At 40.9% G+C, this 22,050-nt stretch overlaps 1 protein-coding gene across 1 annotated transcript; it reads right to left on the bottom strand.

Annotated features, from left to right (window-relative positions):
• Positions 1-4,801: 4,801 nt before the first annotated feature.
• SLC38A2 (solute carrier family 38 member 2) lies at positions 4,802-21,279 on the bottom strand. The gene is made up of 16 exons (XM_051608328.1): positions 21,037-21,279; positions 20,190-20,374; positions 19,798-19,879; positions 19,560-19,675; positions 16,421-16,494; positions 16,233-16,325; positions 15,956-16,037; positions 12,836-12,918; positions 11,775-11,833; positions 11,499-11,645; positions 10,665-10,744; positions 10,469-10,569; positions 9,977-10,101; positions 9,131-9,275; positions 8,915-9,012; positions 4,802-8,160 (listed from the first exon to the last, which is right to left on the bottom strand). The coding sequence occupies exons 2-16, from the start codon at positions 20,306-20,308 to the stop codon at positions 8,062-8,064; spliced, it is 1,503 nt and encodes a 500-aa protein (XP_051464288.1). The 5' UTR covers positions 20,309-20,374; positions 21,037-21,279; the 3' UTR covers positions 4,802-8,061.
• Between the last annotated feature and the right edge of the window lie 771 nt (positions 21,280-22,050).

Raw genomic sequence — 22,050 nt, 5'->3', positions numbered from 1 at the left:
GCCAAACTAAAATTTGCAGGGGAGGACAGATGAACATTCTAGCAGTTAGCCATGTTCAGATATAATAACTGTCATAGAACTTCTCCACTGGGACTTGGAGATAAGCAATGTGTTGATCCAAGATATGGATTGTTTAAATGGGTTGAGAAATTTAACCACAAGATGGAAACTGGCTCTATTAAGTGCAGGAGTAGTGAAGTGCTGCATGTGACCTACCACAATGGCTGGAAATCTGTGGCAGTGAAAAACAAAAAGTATTTGTTTTACATGAAACTACTGACTTGGTTTTGAAACACAGTTCATAACATTAGTCTGACCTGGCTGGTGATATGGCCTGTATTGTCTTTGGTAGTTTAAAGGAGCTCACTGTAGTACTTAGGGCTGGGTCCTGGGAAGGGAAAGACTGCTGTATTTATGCATTACAATCAATTCAGGGTTGAAGTTGATTGTTTAAGATCTGAAGGAGCCAGGTGTGTGAGATATGGACTACCTGAAATGGATGGTCTCATGGAAGAAATGGAGATTAAAGGCCAGCTTGGTGCAGCTACAAGAGTGAGTACAGGCTTCAAAAAGTATAATGTGCAAGAGGAATCTGAAGAATCCTGGACCTGTCTGGGATCAAGAAAAATTATGTAAGTGCGGGAATCCATATTGGTTCTTGGCTGCATACTGGAAGAGGGACTTGTGGGCTCCACTCCCCCATGTAACTTATTATTGTCTTTGCAGGTAAATCCAAGTAGATTGGAAGAGCCCTTGTCCCCTCTGTTCCCAGTTTGTACATCCAGACACAGACATACACAGACACCCCAAATCATGATCATTATTACATCAAGCATAACTCATTTACTTTGAAATGTTTCTTGGGACACTCGTGGTTTTAATAATCTGATTAGAAGAACTAAAGTCTTATGCTTGGATACATCATCTTTGCACTGAGGGGAGAGACCCACCTGATCTCTGGGAAAAGGGCAAGTGCCAAAATCCTGCACAAGCAGGAAGCCTGCAGCCCCTCCGAGCTGGGCCACGGCAGAAGGCTATGGATGACCCCCATGGGTAGCTGATCAGTGCTAGTACAGATTTCATCATTTCCTGCAGTCAAGACATTTTGGCTCAATCTCTGTGAGCAGGCCGGTGTACGCAGCAGGCTCACTGCTCCTGGCACTGCTCCTCGGCAGGAAATATCTGCACCCAGCGCTGGCCTCTGGTAACTCTTCAGCAGCTTCTTGTGACAGCTCTGTTTCCTGTGGTTGGTATTCTTAGGAACTTCCTCACTTGTTCCCCGGAAAAACACATCCCTCATATGCCATTTTCATTTGGAGACCTTGCAAAGCAACAGTTTCACAGCTGGTGCTTCCCCAGTTGGATCAAAAGAGCAAGCACAAATGCAAATATTAGAGCGGCAGCCATTTTCAAGCCAATCTTCTGAAGGTTTCCTGATTGCCACTGTTTGCTGATAGAGAGGGAAGCTTTCATGCTCTCCATGGCTGCTTCCCATGTTTCCATGAAGTTGTGGCTCTGCTGTGGTGTTTTTGACGGCTGTTTTGTTTTCCTCAGCTGTTGTGCTGGGCTGCGCTCCCCTTGCTCTGCCCACAGTGGAAACACCTGCCCGTCAGCACTATTATTCATCTCCCAAGTCTTCAGTGGGGGTTCAAGCAGGGCCTCCAGGTGACATCGCTGCAGGCAGGGTGAGGTTCCTGGGGGCAGCTCCCAGCCCAAGCTGCCTCTCATGAGATCTGTCTGTCTGCTCTGTGTAGTGACCTTGCCTCCAGCCCTGAGATGTGCTCTACCAGTGCATTAAATCATTCTACTAACCTGGCAGGAAGGAGTAATATTGGCTATTCATGAACTGGTATTCATTTTAGCAAAAGGTTGATGCCTGGTTTACCACATTAGTCCCAGCCCAATAGCTCCAGAGTATTTGGGAATACCTGCAGCACCTCACTCAGTTCCATTTCATTTTGCTCCAACCTGAGCTGTTTGGAGATGATGTACGAAGATTTTTAAAGATCACCAAAAGGCTAGTTGTATAAGCTACACTTCCTTTACAAGACCCATACTGAATTTCTGTGTTATTGTTGATACCCATTCAACATATATCACCTATCAATTTACATTCTGCAGTTGGAAAACCTCCCCCCCGCCCCTTTTATAAAGGTAAACAATAACAAAAAGAAAAAAATAGCACTTATTTATAATTTAAATAACATTTCCAAACATGGTTGGTGAGACCACATACTACTGAGATAACCTGGCAGTTCTCTTACTGGAATATGTTTCTGTTTGTTTAAACATCACCCAGCTTCAGATGTTTCTCCTGACATTTTCCATTACAAGTAACTGCAGCAAGGTGGTATTTTTGTGCATCTGTGTCGAAAAAACAATCAGACTAAATAATTTGGCTCATTTGAGAACAAAATCAGGAAAAGAGGATGTTTTCCCATAGTAAAATAGTGAATAATTTTTCCTTGGAAAAGTTGCCCCTCCCATTCTCTGCAGCATGGCTTTGCACCTGCCCAAAGGCTGGAGGGACAAGAGGTGCCTGAATTTAGTGTGGAATTGGGCATCTCAGGGCCACCAAAGGAGTCCATATGGGACTGCTGGAGAGCTGGGACATCCAGAGAAGAAAATAAAGTTTGTAGTTAGAGTGGAGGCCATAAGGAGACCAGCAGGGCAGAAACTAGGAAAGTCAAATGAAGGTGGTTCTATCTTTGCCTGAGTACAGTGAATGTGGAAGAGTGGGAACTGGACTTGGGCAGGCATGTAGTCAGGAAGGCAGTAAGGTGAGGGAAGGTGACTCTCAAGAGGAGCTGGGAGAGGCAGTGTTGCTGGGCAGCAGCCAAACAGGGACTGGGGTGAGAGCAAGAGTGACAGAGGTGACAAGGAGTCACCTTATAACAGCTGAAAGCAGCTGTGCAAGAAGACAGAAGGAAATGCTTGTGCAAGCAGGTGGGGTTTAGACTGTCACGCTCAACAGACTGCAACCAGAAAGGTTGAGGAAGTGGCTGCTGGGCACATCTGCACTGGAGATATGATGGCACGTCCACATTCCCAGGACAGAACTGGGGCCTTCCTTGTAGCACCTCAGCTACTTCTGGCACTGAAACCTGGGCATACACCCACCACCCTCTGATCTGCTTCTCCGGAAGGGAAGCCTGGGCACACAGACTGAACAGGAGCTACCCTACAAACACGTATAAGACATAAGCTGTGGGGGACCTTGGCACATGACCTGATACCATCTAGTCTCTTCATGAATACGTGGGGGTGAGGTGCAGGGACATGACCTTGGGATAGGTCAAATTTGGCAAGGCCAGGGGGAAGAAAGAGGTAAACTTCAGGGGAACCAGAAAAAAGTAGAGATGCCATCTCTCACCTGTAGAGGTCTGGATCTCAGCATTGTGAATAAACCTTAAGTGACAGCTTAGTCTTCTTTTGGAGCAAAGGCCTTGTGGTAGTTAAAGTGGTTCAAAACATGGGATTTTGGATACTGTCACACAACACAATTTCTATTTTTTTTATCATCACACCATCTCATTCATCCCACAGGGTGAGCCAGCTCTTGGGAGGAATCAGAAGAGTGTAGAAAAGACTGCTTCACACATATATTGATTTGGTGAAAATGCCTGAATGTGGAGAGGCGGGCTTAACTGTTTAACTCGTCAAGCAGAATTCTAGGGAAAGGGCATCTCCACTGCTATGGAATTCCTGTCAGATGGTAAGCAACTTAGGAATGAGTATTTCCAGGCATGCCCATCATTTCCAAGTGGCTAACTTGATACTTAGGGTTGCTTCAAGAATGATCATCTCTCAAAACCTCTTTGAAATACGCTTCAGATACATGTAAGCAAATGCTGAAATACACAATAAGCAAGTGCAGGACATCAAATTGTGGGCTAAAATCACAACTGCTTCACAGCACTGCCTCTCCACACTTCAGGTTCCGTATGTGTAGACAGATCAACACCTTCTTATAGGTCTGCAACATTGTGAAAATGAGTAACAATTTGTATTTCACAAAGATGACATTAAAAATTACAACTAGAGAAAAATAAGGATATTCATCCTTTATTAGGATGGGCATTGGATTTTGAGCAAATACATAAACATGTGAACACAGAGAAAACGTGATTAAAAAATAGAATAGCTAATCAGTGGGGCTTCCAGCAAGAAACGTATGATCCTATAGGTAAAGCCTAATTCTGGGGAACTTAATTATGCCTCCTTAATATTCCCCTTCTTGAAGTGTTTTGTTGCATACTTTACCACACCAAGTTACACCTCCAGTGTCTCTCAGTTGATTTAGTATTTGTGAAAGATTAAGCTTCATATGCATTCATAAATTTCTGGAGAACAAATAACTGATATGCTGCACTTAAGTTTGTATCCAATTGCTAAAGTACAAGTCACGCCAGTTTTGGAAATTTTAACAGTAGCAGTTATTGTCCTCCTAGATTCAGCTACAGGAAAATGGCATAGGCTTTTGGCAAGACCCACTCATTTATAACACTTCAGCAAGACCTAACACATGCAGTCTTGTCTCCAGGTATGTCTATACTGCTAAAAATAATGTAATACAGGTTCTTTGCAGACTTTATTCTCTCATTTTCTTTAATGTCCAGACATCCTCACTCACTCTTGCAGTGTCACAAATCGTGGACTTAGTTGTATGCTAAGCTTTCTTCTCCCCCCTTTCCAAAAAGTCCTCCTAATTAAGTTAAACATGCATGAAATAGATACCCTTTTAGTAGTTTGTAAAGAAAATCCTTCAAATTACTCCCCCCCAAAAACCACCACAACTTCATTTAGGATTATCTATTTATTTATTTCAGTTAAAACAAACATACAATGTTTCATTGAAACTGTGTTGCACTCCCTGCCAACAACTGTAGCTAGAGTGTTGGCCTCTAACAATACAGTGGGTATTTACATATGTACATGGATGTACCGCAGGATACCTGAATTTGGTGGCCTAACAAATATGTTAGATTGTAAAAGCTGTTAAGTTGCTGCATTCAGGAAATCGTTACATCCAAGGTAAATTTTAGAGGAAAAGTATACATGAACCTGAACGATGCTTTTTATGGACCCAAATGACTCCTGTGTTTATTGCAACATATACATTTGTAATAAATACAATCTTAGTGTTTTCTTACACACCTTAGGTGTAACACATTTCTTCCATTGCTGTAGGCATTACATTCTGTTGTAGAAGTCTTTCCTTTGACAGTTGTTGTACAGATGTACAACATGAACTCCTTGAAATGATGTAACATCAGTAATGAGAGAGGAATATATACATAAATCCCAGATTCCAAACCTACATTATATACATTATACTTACAGTATATACACACATACAATTTATGTACATAGACTATCATAAATATTGAAAAATAGGTTTAGTTTTAATGGATTACTGTTTTATAAATAACATGTTACATTTATGACTGAAATATCATGGAAGACATTAATGTCTAACTGAGGTGACAAAACAGTGGTTTAATACTGAAGCTGCTCTTCTGGGTGGTTTGCAATGTAGGTAACTTTAAGCAGAAAAAAAATGTAATTAAAAATCATATGTTGGAAATCAACCCAGCCAAGTGGAACTCAACTGTTGCAGGTAGAGTCAGTCATCAAATGATAGAACACACAATGTAAAATCTGGAAATTGCTACATTCAGAGAATTAAGTGATGTGTATATTATGAGGTGTCATCACAAAAATCTTCCTCCTCTCTGGCTCCTGAGAAGGACTGTGTAGTAACTTCTCATTTATACCCCCTTCTTTTTCTGTGGTTACTGAAAGGAGGTTACTTCTCACTTCCATGTATTTTTTTTTTTTTTTTTAATGCTGGCAAGGGAAACGCTTAATCCCTTGTTTGCTACAAATTGCTCAAAGCTAGACAATATTTTAATCCTCTTCCACCTCTCTACATTTGCAGAAAGGAAGAAGAAAAGCTGCCTAAGTACCAAGGAGGCAGACACTCAGCACTTCTGTGGAGATCAGGTAACACAGGATAGTAAGCCATGGATGTACAGTACCTGAGGCAGAGAAGTACCTAAGGAGTGTTGGTCAGTGCTGACTCCAGGATGGTTAACTGCCAGTTGAGTACCACTGAACTAATAATACGAACAACACAAGAGGATTCTAACTTCTCATTACAGTTTCACGCTACAGACTTAGTGACCAGTACTTACAGTCATGCATAAGTATCAATACAAAACACTTGCCATCTTTTTTCATAGTTTTCAAATGGCTGGGCAGAGATTGGCATTATCTGCCAAACAATGACTGTCATTTAGATTTGTTCCCGATTAATTCTACAAGAGCAGAAAGTCTCAGGTACTGCTTAATCAGTGGATTACAGGCCCTTACTTGTTCCCTCTGACCCAACAACCAAGTAGAATTTTGTAAAACGGATTTTTAAAGTATGTCAGATGAAGACAGTTGACCACATTGCCATGATTATTTCATTAATAATCTCTATTTAGGCTTTTGTACCCAATATTGTTGTGTTTGAGAAGCCAAGTACGCTGTTATACATGTGTTTTTTCTCTTCAACCTGGGATAAGAATGAAAGAGTAAACATGCACTAGAAACAAAACAGCTAATCACAACCATACAGCACCTGGTTCATCAGCCAGCTAAGGCTCAAAAGAAACTTGCCTATTTCTGAAGCAAACAAGTATGAGATGACTATCCAGTCTATGAGGTTACCTTTAATACTACTATACAGTATAAATTGGAAGAGGAATCCCAGTTGTGTATGCAAAGAGAGCTTGTACCAAGCATGGAATACTGGTGCAATTATTTTGTGGATTTGACTCAGAAACAGAATAGTCAAGTAATTCAAAATCCAATAATGGATGAGTAATTTGAGAAATACTGTACACTTTTTGAATATTATACAACTAGTAAGCTACAATAGGACCTTTTTGTTTTCCTACAGAGTGTTTCAAGATAAATCAGACAGAAAAAAATAAACAACCAAAGTTGCTACAACTGACAGTGGACCTTAGTAATAAAGTGAACTCCAGGAGAGAGTTTTCTGTTAATGGCACAATATGCTCCAGTGCCACGCAGTTTTTATCTACAACAGAAAAAAAAACCAACAACACAATAAAAAAGGAAAATCCCCCAAACCCTGTTTTACCCAATTGCACTATTGAGTACCTCAAGAAGGGAAATGTCAATGCCATTGTTACGATTTCTAGATTAGCTGTTTTTCTCAAACGTACCCGTTTTAAAGGGTGGTGGTGTTTTTTTTTTAAAGCCTGAAAGTTTGGGTTTCCACACCATTTTTTTGAAACTAAGGTAACTGTAATTACTTAGGTAAACTGGCAAATGATTTTCAGGATTATTTTCACTCTACTTTGAACTAAATTAATTTTATGAGAATCATTTATAATTAGATCATTTTGACTTAAATGATTTATTTTCCGATTTGGTCATCAGAAGCATTTTTAAAAATAAAATTTCTTCTAATTATGCCTCTACAGAAAGGCAAATTAGATTTAATCTAGGGCACTGATTAAATATTTGTAGGAGCTCTTTTATGTTATTAATTTTTTTTAGAAAAATGTTTCTTAAAGTCAAAATAGTGCTTTTGAGGTCCTTAAGAATTTTTGGTACAAAAAAATAATAGTGTTTCTCTTTCTCTCTCTCATTGGTTATTTAAACACTTTGCTGTAAATTAAAGAGTTATTTCTCACATCAAATGGTTCCATTAGGCACATTCAAGTAAAATAACAAAATATCCAAGTAACAACGATGAAAGCCAAACATGGCTTGATAAAAGTCTACAGAGAGTTCTGTCCATTCTCTGGAATGGAATAAAGTTGTCACTTCCTTCAGCCAGACACTCACGTGGTTTGATGTTAATATCCACTTCCATCATGCAGAATAGTTTCTTAAAGACAGTTTGAGTATTCTACAATCAGAAGAACCATCAACAAAGAATCTGCATTTTAAAGGAAGCTGAATAGCTCATCTGCATTCTCAGTAGGTATCTGAGTGAACACTGGCATTTGAAGTGGAGTATTACAGATTAAACCAGGACAGTTAATGGCCATCAGATGGAACGTTCTGGGTCCAGTCTAGAATAATCAGTGTCATACTCCCAGTCATCACAAGTATACCACTTAGTAAGAAGAATGCAGCCTGAAAAAAGAAAGCATAGAAGAAGTATTTCAATTTCTGCTACTATACCCATCAAGTCATACCAATTTATGGCACAAATACAATTTCTCATGGAGGACAAAGTAAAAGAGACAAGAGATCACAGCAACCAACTAGGAGCTATATATCTTCCTCATACTTGGGTTCCTTTTTCAAAGAAAAAAGTACATTTATTTTCAATATAGCAGACCTCACCCTTAACTGAGGGAAATTAACATATCTGCTGATACCTGTCAGGCTGCACCACTGCACTGACTTGATTCTGACTCAGTGGGTCTAAGATTTAATTCTAAGTCAGTATGACTAGTATAAGTAAAAGCACAAAAATCAGTCAGGATGATTCAAACGACCAGTGGAGGTCAGCTTTTATGGGGTAAAATATGTAATGAGGTCTTGCAAGAAAATTTAAAGGAGAACGACGAGACGTTTTTAGTATAGTTCTTAAGGGTGATCTCTTGAAATGTGGTTCTTACCAGCAACAGAACGACTCAACTATTGTAGAGACTGGGGGCTGGGGAGTGTGAAAAGTCACCGAAGTGACCTGAGCCTTGTGATGGCAAACTCCTCAGTTTGGAGTCCCTACAGAATTCCCATGTTAACTAAGAGAGCATTAAATACAAATTTACTGACTACCTTCACCAGGACTTTGAAACTCTTAAAACATGAAGAAGGAAACTGAAGTTCTAGCTCTGAATTAGTAAGCAAGTATAATTACTACGTATTTGTCTATACATACCCCAATCTTCTGCACTGACTTCATTGGTTCCTTCTTCACTAATTTGATATAGAAGGCAGAAGGAAGTATAAAGATCAGCATGGCAGCTGCAGATGCACCTGTATTTAAAAAGCATAGAAATTAAATACTCGTGAACAAGTAGACTTAATTTAACTAGACTGGAACAGCATTTTCTGAGATTTGAAAGGCTACTTAAACTGTCGTGAAAACACTTACCAATGAATCCAAAGATGTCTCGAATAGTAGGGACAAAGATAACAAGGACATTGGTAAATGTCAGAAGAGCAACTGTAATGGAACAGTGACGCCACCATCTAAACTCCTTCCCTGCCCACAACAGCTGGGTAATGGAACTGCGAATCTTTTGCAAAAGAAAAAGAAAAGAAAAAAAGAAACTTGCTTAGTCTTTGTTGTGGAAGTCAGTGATTGTTGCCTGGATTAGACTTTCCTGCTGAAAATATTTGAACATAATACTCCTGAACATTTCAGATTTTAATAAAAGTTAAAAGACATTAAAATGATTTTAAAAAGATTTAATTTCTGCACTTAAGATGCAGTTCTGTGCTTCTGGTCCGTTTCTCTTTTCAGTGATTTAGATTTTCAAAGCACAGGCAATAATAGAGAAAACAGACGAAAAAACATCTGCCTTTAACAAAAATAAACATCAGATTTTTTTTAACATGTAAGGTTGTTGCTCAACACTGTACACCTAAGTGGCCAAAATTCACATTCACAATGTACTTACAAAAACACACATATAAGCTGATAATAAAATAATGTAAGTACTTTTTATAAAGGGGCAAGATTTTCAACTCCCTCAAAACACACCAGCAGAACAATCTGACATATTTTTATCTACTGCTCTGTAAATGTTGCCTATTTATTTGAATTAACAGTATAGAGATATGTCATCAAGCTTGTTAGAATAAATTTCCTTTTTCAGTTAAGAGAAAAAAAATCTGTACATTTATAAATGGGACTTGCCAAATCAGTAAATGACTGCAGCAGGACAAGTGATGAAAATTAAAAATGGTAATAAGGTTGAAAAAATACATTACTTACTGGGAAAATAACTACTGGTACAGTAAGGGTTACAGCCATAAGCACAGCAAGACGCACAATAAGAAGAAGAACGTCAGCACCCAGATAAGCAGAGTAGGTATGAAGCAGTTCTGGTTCAACTTTTCCTATAAAGAAAATAGTATTTTATACATACAGCTGACATATGTCTCAAACAACCACTTCTGTTCTAAATCGTAAGTGAATTTACAGTTACAGCGATACTAATTGAAAGCCTCAACAGCTTCTGTAAGCACGTCTCCATTTACACAAGGAAAACTTGGGAGGTAGTGAATCTGTTTTAATGCAGTTTGAATTCTTGTGCCTTGGGCCTTAGTCTATAACTGATCTTCTTTTGGATGTGCACTTACAAAAATAATGAAAACAAACTGTGTGTATTTAGAACCCACAGTAATTGCTTCCTTGCCCTAACTTAAAAAAAAAATACTGTGGTTTTGCACAACATAATTCACTTTAAAGAAAGGTAATATTTACCATAAAATGTCAGGTATCCGAAGAGAGCAGCCAATAAATACATGAGGAACATGGCAAAAAAAGATACATAGGACACATTCATCATTCTTTTACGGCTTCGGCTGTAAGAAAAAGAAATATTGTTAGCAATGACAACATACTGGTTTATAAGAGTTGTTTGTCTAGTGAAATTACAGACACATTATCTAACATTTACCTTTTCAGTTCTTCATAGATTGGAAGAATTGCAGGATGGCAGACAAAAGAAAATGTTAGGATTGGGACAGCATACACAGTCTGAAAAATAAAAGAATGTTTTTCTTAAGTATCTTGACAGACTCTAGAATTTAGTTTTTAACATTTTATCAGTAAATTTTTTAGATTTGACTTAGGTACCAGTTTAGTTTTTGATAAAGACTACCTGCTCTTTACAAAAGAAACTGGCAAAAATTAAAACAACTATCTAAAATTTTCTTAATCCCAAGTGTACCAAAGACCCCCACATCTCACTGAAATTCATGCTGAGCTGAAAGTATTTACATTCAGAATTACGCTCTTGATTTCACAGGCTTATCCATTGTAGCCTGATCTTGGTTATCACATACACTTCTCTCCCATGTGTGGAGATTCACCACTGTAATTGGGAGCATTCATGAGGGCTAAAACCGTGACCGGAAAGTTAGAAGTCTATTCCAAACCCTGGCATAATTTCCCATTCAGGTGCTTTTACCATTTCCTTCATCTTCTGCATTAAAATGGCTTACTAACTTACTTGAATGGAAGCTTGAGAAATGCTCTGCCAAAGAGCGATAGATGCATTTATTGCCACGCACCTCAGGAACGCACCTCAAGCTCCTCTAATTTCTTGTGTGTGGAATGTGGAAACCCCCAGTATAAAGGAGATAAACTATGCCTAACTCTACTGGAACAGAAAGCCATAACACATCCTAAGCTTACAATTGGGCAATTATTTGAAGGAAAAATAATCTACTTTATCTGCTATGTATGTAGTCTCTTAAGTTATTTTCAAAAGAGTCAGATTTGTAGTTACCTGTGAATTGAAGATGAAATACTTTGGCTTACACATATCATCAATTGTTATGTTTTCATTTGCCAAAGATACCAGTGTTCCATTTATTGTTATATTCAAGACGTCACTGTCCATAGGACAAGGAATCTGAAACATCTTCCAAATTACCTAGAAATAAAGCCATGTGTTTATTATTACTCTGACTAATGCAGTATGGGAAACTTATAAAAAACTGTGCTTTATTTCACTTTGAAATGCAGTTTTACAACTACGGGAAGTCTATAATATTATACTTACAACAATCAGAAAGAAGACCATGCACAGTAAGGAAAAGCCACTGGTATAGCCCAAATATCCTGTGTTCAAGAAAGATAAAAAAACCCTTAGATACTATAAACAGTAACACCATTCAAGTAATAACATTGTGACAATATGTATTCTGTCACTGATCTCTTTAGATTGCCATTTTCTTTATGTTACATAGAACAAGTTAATTACTTGTTGACTATCTGCTCATCTCAACCCTGATCTCAAAGTTTTCAAAGACATATTAGGGTCTGTACATACACTGAATTTGTAGTATTCAACTTTTTAACTTAAAAAAACCTCAGAACACAATGAAAAGCCACATCAACAATTATGAAATTTATTATATACTAAGAATGATTATAGGATTAATCCTGATAGAATGCACTCTGAGATAACTTGGCCTTTTCCCATCTGTTTTTACTGATTCTCTTAATTTGTTGTAAGCAGTAACTTGAGCAAACAATCCATATTGAGATTCTCAGTTACTAAGGTTCCACTACAGGATTCTCTGAACATGTAGCATGTTAAGTGAGTTCTTTGCATACATGGCTGAATTACAGCCATTTCAAAGCACCTGGTATGAATATTTATTTTAGATCCCAAACACTTGCAGAAAGAGATGTCATCTATTTACACTGCAGAGACAATTTAAATGCCTACGGCTGGCATCTCTATTCTTTCAAGACTGTTACAGGATGCAAGTAACACTACTACCTAATACCAGTAATAAGCCATTTCACTGCTAACCAAAATGGGTCAAACTTTGTGATAAGGACACAATTACTGCTGAGCTTTGTTCTGAAGCTGCCCTATCTGTTGTCCTTTTGTTTTCCAACCTCTGTAACTAAACATACTTGTTATTTTTTCTGAAGAATCTTATTTCATTTTTTTAATTAAGACTGACAGTACTTATCTAAACACTGATTAGTCCGAAGAAACAAGCTTGGAGACAGCTGCTAATTCACGTAGTACTTCACGACTCAAACACTGTATTGATCCATTCCCCTACAGTATTTTCAATGCATTTTTTATTGTTCTCTACTGCTTACCTAAATTTTTCAGTAAGGAAAGTGGAAGAATCAGGATGACAGATACCAGCAGCACTAAATAGTCACCGTTAAGATACCATTCTCTGTAGAGAAAAAAAAAAGGCAGTATTTGTAAGTAACTGAAGTATTTAAAAATTGCAGTCTAGTCTTCACTCTTATCTTCTATAACACATGGCTTCATAAAAAAAATGTAGTACTTGATATTCAATTTACTATATGGAACTTAGACCCTACCATACCCTTTCATCTCACCCCAAACCTGCATTGTGCCTTTCCTTTAGTGTCCTTTTCTAAAATTAAAATGCATCTGGAAGTCAGAAGACAGGAAAGTAAACAACTGGTCAGAAAAAAAGGCAACTGGGATCAATAATGAAAAAATAGTAATTTGCTTAAATGTTGGTTCCCAACTCTATTAGAATATTGCAGGGCCCCAGCAGGGTGGCAATCCACTTGTAATGGAAATACAATTATGCTGGGTGCCCTGTGGGAGCTAAAGAAAAACAGGTGAGGGCTGGAGTTAAGGCAGTAGCTTGAGCCCCCTGGCTGAGAAAGCTTCAACAAGCATTGGGAGTCTCCTGGAGGCACATTCAGTCCCTTTCAGTAGGGAAACTATGATAAGAAACTCAGATGTCTTCTTCCTTCAGATAATTTTTGCCATTTATTTTGTAAGAAGCAGCATCTACTTTTTTGACAAAACATTTCTGAGTGTTAGAAAGGTTTACACCTTCCTTTGAAACATAGAATAATAAAGTTAGATCTGTGTAAATATAATGTAATTTCACTGAACAGAAAAACTGGTCTTGAGTATTTAATTGTGGCAAGGTAATTGCTTTCTTCGTCTGTCCTACAGGATCATCCACTAAGCATTTATTCACAAATATTAATACATTATATCCTGTTTAATATAATGTAACAGTATTTAAAAATGGCCTGTATTCCATTTAGATAAACAAAAAATCACTTAATTGGAAATTTGTGCATCCAAACTCAATTGCTGAATGATAAGCCTGTAATACAGTAGCAGAAATAAGGAATAACTTCAACTGACTTGCTCTGGATTTATGTAGTAAATGCAAAAAAAACCACAACAAAACAAAACCAAATTCATCTCTTTCCCCAGCTTTATCTGGGAATCTGAGATAACTAGATGTAGAAAATGTATTTTAGAACATTCAGACGCGTATGACATTAATGTCACGTCCCTTTTGTTGTTTGTTTGCTTTTTTTTTAAATGTAGTAGTCTTGTGGCAAATGTAAATGAAATCACACCACAGAAATTCCCTGCACTTCATACAGACATACAAATGTGACCATGCCCCACGTGGAGCCCATCAGGACTTTCAGACCTAGGCTAGGACTCAAGGGTCTGTGCTCAAGAGTAAAGAATGGAATTGCATGGCTTTAAAATACAGCCAAGTGTTTAAAAAATTGCTAAATCAATGTTAATCATGGAGCTAGTATTTGTAATACTGTCTCAGAATTCCAAAACATCTTCTACACTAAGCATTATTTTGGGACATGTAAACAGGTAAGTGCTTACATTTTCGGCACCAGGCTGCCAGAGTGGAATCCATGCCAATAGTAGCCACCCAGACTCCCCTAAGCAATGCATGGAGAGAGTCAGTTAAATGGGGTCCACAATTGCCAGAGCACTGAGAATAGATTTACTTCAAATCAGTGTACAGCTACCTGGTAGCTAGGCAATAAGAAAATATTTAAGATACAAATCTCAATGTCTTAATTCTGTCTGCCAGGTGCTGCAGAGCAGCAGCTGTATCCAGTGAGATTCACAGTTTTTAACTTTCCCTCTTGAACTGCAACTGATTTCCAGTTCTTCTCTGAAGATGGGACAGTTAAGAAATACTTGCCTCCAAGCCCCCTCATAAGTAATTGGCTTCTCCAGGGACTTTTTTAAGAAGTAGAAAATAAGAACTTGGCTTCAGCCAAAGGGGGGAAATGAACCTTCCCAGAAAATCATTTCTAAACATTACACTATTAAATAAATAGGGTGGGTGCATTGAGTACATTAAAAAAAAAGGAAAAAAAAAGGAAAAAAAAAAAAAGGAAAAAAAAAAAGAGACAGCTAGTACTGTTGTCATGACAATATCTATCAACAAGTTGTATGAACATCACCAAATGGCCTGAACCCCTTGGGGAACACAGGCAGAAAAATGCCTACCTTCTGAACTCAGGCTTAGGTGTAAGTTGGAGTCTTGAGCTGCTCAACCCTCTCAAGACTGGGACACTTCAGGACAAGGCACAGAAGTACAACTCTGAAGAGTGAGATTTATAGCACTTAACTCTATCCATCTGAAGTCAGGCATCTTTAGTTAGCTATTTTTATACACTCTCCAAGTGCAGAGTGATATTAATAAATCGCCCTTTGGAGATGTCCAAAACAGGTGTCCAAGCCAGGTGCACTGAATTGACCACTTTGGTCACTTTTCTCCACTGATTATACAAACAGCAAAGTAATTATGATCTCAAAGTCTAACTTTCAGATGGAACAGTTAGATAAAATGAACCCCACTCAAGGCACCTACTTTTAAAGCCAAAGCAGGAAAGCCACTATGGAGTCAAGGTGTCTCCAGGGCTAAAAGGCAATCCCTTCACCATTTCAGTCTTGGGCATATTAACTCTGTTTTAGCTCAATGTGTAGTCCTCATGTCTTTTTGAGAACTGTTCCTTAAGACATTAATTATATAACTGCACTTTAGTCTTACATTTAATCAGTTCCCACAATAATAACACTAGAAAGCCAAAATAACCAGTCCAAACCGGTTGGAATGCAGTAATAAAAAAAAAAAATCCCCAACCATAACCACCTTTATCTTTCCTGAGAGTATGTACTGACTGGTACATACATTAACACTTACCTGATGTTCTTTAGAGAACAGCTTTCTCTAATATGTTTCAATACGTGTATTTTTCTACCCTTTTCCCAGGACCAACTGGATCTAAATGAAGTGAAGGACTCAGGGGAAGGGCAAACTTACTGTATCTCTGTCTGAGTAAGAAGCTACCCTATGTTGTACCGAACGTGGTCTTCATATAAAAATGTATCAGTCTCCGTATTTGTTTCTCCTAATAGTTTCTCTGATGAGGAGATCTAACACCTACCCTGTAGTATCTTCGATGTTCATAAATGTCTTGATGACCAATGGTAACTCATATTTCACTATGAAGAGGTAGCTTGACATAGCTGTAGGTGAATAACATCATAGATCATTACAAATATAGAATATGCCACAAGATGCAAGAATCACATAACATGTTTCATAACTTCACTTGAACACAAGCAGTTAATGAACACATGTTGTGTGAAAAAAAAGTCTCCAAGAATAAGTAGGGAACAATTACTATTGACAGTACAGTTATTTTAAGATCTTGTCCTCACCTCCAATGTTCTGCATTGTAATTGATCCAGAAGCGGCAAGTTTTCCAGCCATGCCAAATGCCTTCATTCCTAACTGTTCATACAATAAAGATCCTGAAAGAAAACAAAGTAATCCATTGGAAGGGTGTGTTTCACAAAGATACCATATGAAACAAACACCATGTCTGTAAAATAGTAATCTGCCATACCTCCTTCATTGGCAGTCTTCAAAAGGAGATGCACTGAATACAAAGAAAATATCGAAACAAACAGCAGGAGTATCCTGATGGGGAAAAAACATGCAACTTTTTAATAGTCATAAATCACTTGCTGTAACCTTATTAAATAAAGGCAGATCACACAAAAATTAATCATATTAAAATATTATCTGGGAAAACCCTGTGGGCTCTAAGGCCAGCTAAAAGCATTCTGAAAACCCAGCTAATGCCAAGTTTAGAAAGGATTTTATATTAAAACACATTTCACTGGCATTCAGAGACATTCTAGCAAAGGATTAAACAACGCTTACATGCGGTATAAGGTAGCGTAAGCACCAGCATGTGTCAAGGGCATTATAATTGGCTACATATGCTATAAATAACAAAGTATCAATTGGAACATTTTAGAAACTGTATTTCTCTTGTTTTCCTACCCTTGTTCAACAGTGTTTCGTGAATCTACTGAACTTGGGAGTTGTAACTGTAGCTAAAGTGAAGATTATCTCTTGGTCTTAAATAAATCAGCTTTTCAGCTTAAACCTGTGTTATGTCTTTACAATGTAAAGATAAAACTGCAAAAGCCTTAAAGAACTGACTGAAAAGTCAGACTTTTTGAGAGCTCTCTCTTCAAATGGAAATGCATACTTATTGTCATTAAAGGAAAAAAAAGAGAATACTTTATTTGCTCAAAAGTTATTCTTCACATGAGCTTACATGGGAATTGCTAGTGGCTTGTTTATTTTCCTCACAGCTTTTACACACAATATATATTATTCCCAGAAGCACATTTGCAACATCTAAAATTTGGATCTCTCAACCATCTCTCTCACAATAAATGCACTTCCTGGAGTGGCACACTAGGGGGGGACTTCTCAGCTGCTGAAGAACACAGTGGAAAATTACAACAGTAAAAAAAACCAAACCAAAACAACCAACCCTGCCTGCCCTTTCTTGTATCAATACAAACGTTCAGCTTTATAGGAAACCTAACAATCAGCATATCTGCTCAAAACCAGCAAGCTTCATTTAGAGTTCCCAGAGGACCTTTTACATGTCCTTTAGTGTCATTTTTAATGTTGGTGAAACCAGAAAACACCGCACAAGTAACTGGAAACAAGAACGTCTGAGAAAAGCTTCACAGGCCTGAACAAGAAAACCTGGAAACTTGTGTTCCTGTGCCAATTCAACACCAACATGCAGACAAATAAACCTCAGTATTTCTGACAGGCAGAGATTAACCAGGTTTTAATATAGCTGTCAATTAGAAAAAGCACAGTGAGATGTGCAAGTTTACATTTCATTAAAAAAGCACAGATCCTGGACCCCCTCAGACCAAACCTTGAAGGGCTGCCTACAGTGCAGACAAGATCAGTCAGCAAACTCATCTCAAAGCTCACTCAGTTTCTGGCTTCCAGACTGTATCTTTCATTTATTTAGTGCTGACACAAGTGACAAGTCACAGCACTGACACAAGTGACTCCACACAGCCTTTGAAGAATTTACTGCCTTAATCAACTGCATCTGGATCTGAATCTGTAACCTAGTTATTAAAGGATGTCTGTAATATCCTGAGTGTCACCAGAAATCCTCAGCATCATCAGTGATTGACTGCTTTCCTGCCTTGGAACTATGCAAATTACACTCAGCTTTGAAAGGTAACAAGCTAATTTATCTTTGAATCAGTACTAATGCAAATAGATCTGAATGTAGTATCTGGAAATGAAATCTAACTAACTGACCTCAGCACTTAACTGTTCAATTAAGTTCTAAAAAGCTGTTTTTAGAAAAAAGGATCCCCACTATATGCAAATATGTCCAAATATCTAATCTTAAATTATTTTTCTTCCTCTCCTCAGAGATGTTCTAAAGTGCATTATGCTGATTTATCTTTTATGTGCTGCAGAACACCTTTAGAGCATGAAAGTGACATATAGAGAGATGAAGTATCTATCTCTTCTGAATTCACACACCAGCTGTTCACACTCGTTTCAGCATAATCTAAGTAAAAATCTTAGCAGAAAATTAGCAAACCATCCTATAGTTAAAATAAAATACTTTAGATCAAAACTTTACACACTGGTAGCTTCCTTGGGAAACTTGAACACCACCTTGATACACTGAAATAACAAAGTAAATCCAACCTACAACTTTCCGAAAATCCCGCAACAGAGTAAAGCAAATTTAAAATGAAACATTACTCTTAAACATTCAGCACACATATCCGTTTCCAGGATAAAAATATAAAGTTCCTTACACATATCCATAGATTCCCACTTGCACTGAGTCACTGATATTACATGTTGTTTAAACTGAACTGCCGCCAGTATATGAAATGTGTACTCTCCCAAGACATACAGAAGCCCTGTACACAATGATTTCCTCATGCCCTTTCCAGTTACACTACTGTAGTCTTATACCTGAGAGCTTTTGCCAATACAGACATACCAATAAAGACATGCTGGTTATTCCACACCCCTCCTATGCAGGGAGAGAGATTTTTATAGCTGAAACCAGTTACCTAAATCAAATAAATGCACATCAATGGAAAGGCTTGTTTAACTGATGCAAGTACATTGTACACAGGCACATCTCTCATGGGAGGTACAGACCATGTCCCTGATTGGTAGGACTGTAATTTTTAAGAGCAGACACAGCCAGACTTGCAAGAAACAAATACAATAATCTTCTTCTGCCTACATTTTTCTTCTAACGCTTTACATCCTGATTCTGTACTTTTTGTGCAGTTATGACTTCCACTAACCTAAAAGTTCCTGTTGTTACACATTTCAATCAGTGAACTCTGAAGGAAAAAGCTAATACAGTCTGTAAAGTAGCACCTCTCTTTTCCACTCAGATAAGGGAATTTTCAAGGTCAGTCTACCAGTTATTCATGGAGAAAATAGAGCTAGTTAAGAAAGATCTCTGTAAAATGCTCTAAGGGTTTCAGAACTTGCAATGAATCTTTAATGTATCGCAATATTAATTAAAACAAGCCGTAAATCCTACAGTTCTGCACTTATGGCAACAAACAGGTATTTTGTAAAGTTCATATTCTTACACCAGGTAGTTTTCCATTATTAATTACACAGCACATTTATTTATCTTTTTTAATGAACCAAAAGATACTTACACAAAAAGAGCAATTCCAGTGTTAGCCATGGCAAAAGAAAGACCAAGGATGCCACTACCCACAATAGCATTGCTCAGATTAAATACTGACATTCCAAAGGAAGTAGTACCCGGATGCTGGGAAAAAGAGGGGTAATAATTAATAGAAAGTTATTACCAAATTCAGAATTAAACAAGTTTGGCAAGAAACCTTTTTTTTTTCCCCTCCATTTTTTGAAGCATCATTGCTCTGTACTTACATACTGAGTTTCATATTTCTTCTTTCCAACACTGGAGTCCAGCAAGAAATTCTGATTTTCTGGATCAATATCTGCATAGTGGCTGCAAAAAACATTGCATCATCAGCGACTACCACAGGCAAGGGGCATGTTCACCTCCCGATTAGCATTTTCTCTCCACTTCGCAGCGAAACGAGAAAGCCAGCAGAGCAAGGAGAGCCCCGCGCTCCCCCTCCCGCCACCGCCTGTCATTCCGCCGCCGCGCAAAGCGCTGCGCGTTTCCATCCGCAGCCGCTCCCTGTTCCGGGAACACGCGCCCGCCCGCACCTCCGGAGCCGAGGCGGGCGGGGCTGACGCGGGGTCTGACAGCCCCGGGCCGCTGCCTCCCGCCCGCTGCGGCGGAGCCCCCTCACCTCTTCATGGCGGCCGGCTTGGTGGGGTAGGGGTAGCTGAAATCGTTGCTGTTCGAGCTGTAGCTGCTGCTGTCCTCGTCGGGGGAGATGTTGAACTTGCCCATCTCGGCGCTGCTCATGGCGGCGGCGGGGCCGGGGCCGGGGCCGGGCTCCTCTTTTGTCCTTGGCGGCGGGACCGGCCGCGCCTGCGGAGGTGGGAGGCGACGTCAGTGCCGCAGCGGCCGCCTCGGCCCGTCACGTGGCCAGCGCGCGCCCGCGGCTCGGCGGCCCCCGCCCGCCGCCGAGTGGAAAAGTACCAGGCGCGCGGGGCGGGGGGCGCGCGCAGCCCGCGGGGAGAGCCCCGCAGGGGATGGGGGGGGGGGGGGAGGGGGCTGGGCGCTCCCGCTGCTGCTGCCGCCGCCGGGGCGAGGGGACCCGCCGCGGAGATGGGGACCGGATCGAGGTAGTGGCACCGCCACGCCGCACTCCCCCCCCCGCGCCTCCCCCCCGATAGCGGAGACTGATGCAACACCGATGGGCGGTTGTCACATCGGCTGCCGGAGCCTCCGGTCCCGCGGCCGTCTCTGTGTTTACCTCCCTCCCTCCCCACCGGCGACACCGGGCATCCCGGTGTTTTCAATGGAAAAACGGGAATCGGTGACGGGACTGCCCCGCGCCGCAGCCGCTCGGGCTTTCCCACCTTCCCGGGATGCGGCAGCGGGGACGCGCCTTCGGGCAGAGCCCGGAGGGTCTCGGGCGGCGAGCCGGGGGCTGCCGGCAGACAAAGGCGCGATGGACCCGCTGCACTGCGTCCGAAGGCTCGCCCCGTTTCTCCTGGGGCCGTGTAACGCCCGGCGCCGCGCCGTACCTTCTCCGCAAGAGCCTGAAAGCGAGGTTTCCTCCCGGAGCTTGGGAACGAGGAGATGCTCCTCTCTCTGCTGCTGCTTCTTGGAAGGGGGAAAAAACCCTTAACTGTAAAACGTCAGCGAAAACAAAGCGCTAAATAAATAAAGGTAGAAAAAAAATAACTCTAAAAAGCCAGCGATATAGAAGGGAAGGAAGATTATAGACCCAGCGGCGGCGACGTCGCTCCTGATCTGCCGGCCCTCCCGGGACGCCGCGGCTCTTCAGGCAGGAATGCGGGCGCGTCACCGGGAGGGGCGTGGTGCCCGCCCGCCGCGCCGCCCCCTGCGGCCCCCGGCCCCGCCGTGCCCTGCCCGGCTGACCCCCCGCTGCCGCCCGCGCCGGGCTGCGGGGGGGCCGGGGGCACCGGCGGGTTGGGGAGCGCCCGGCCGAGGGGTGGCAGGCGGTGACGGGCGTGTGCCCGGCGGGCGGCCGGGAGCGGGGCCGCCGACACTGACAGCGGCCGCTGCGCCGAGCAGCTCTCCCGTGTTTACGCGGGGGGAAGCTGCGCTTCACAACAGGACTCTGCGGCGATTGCCAAGAGCGCCCTGACTGAAAAGTGCTTCCCCTGGCCCGGCGCAGCACCTGCAGCATGACTGCAGCACTGCGAACCAGCTCTCCGAGGGGCCTTCCTCCCCGTTCCCACCCTGCGCCTGCTGCCTCCTGCCCGCTGCGGGGCTCCAGCGTGTCCGGGTAGCTTGGTGCGTGGCAGGGGCTGAGGCATCATTGACCCATAGCTACCCGCTGCAGTCATGTGCTATTTTTAATACACGAGTACGCAGTGATGCACAGGCAAGCCCAGACCCCGAGTGCTTCCTCCGGGAAGTGATGAGGAATGCCGGCCTCCCTTGTCGTGATGCGATGCAGACCCCACTTGCGGGAAGGGTGTGTGTGTGTAAATGAATACCCTGCTTCCTTCCCCTCAGGTAGTCACTCGGGGAACGTCTGAGGGCTTTGCTGCTCGGTTCCCCGTGTAAAG

This window comes from Apus apus, chromosome 1 (genome assembly GCF_020740795.1).
Source record: "Apus apus isolate bApuApu2 chromosome 1, bApuApu2.pri.cur, whole genome shotgun sequence".
NCBI classification, from domain to species: domain Eukaryota; kingdom Metazoa; phylum Chordata; class Aves; order Apodiformes; family Apodidae; genus Apus; species Apus apus.
Note: the sequence above shows the minus strand (reverse complement) of the source record. Positions and strands in the feature narration are given on the sequence as shown.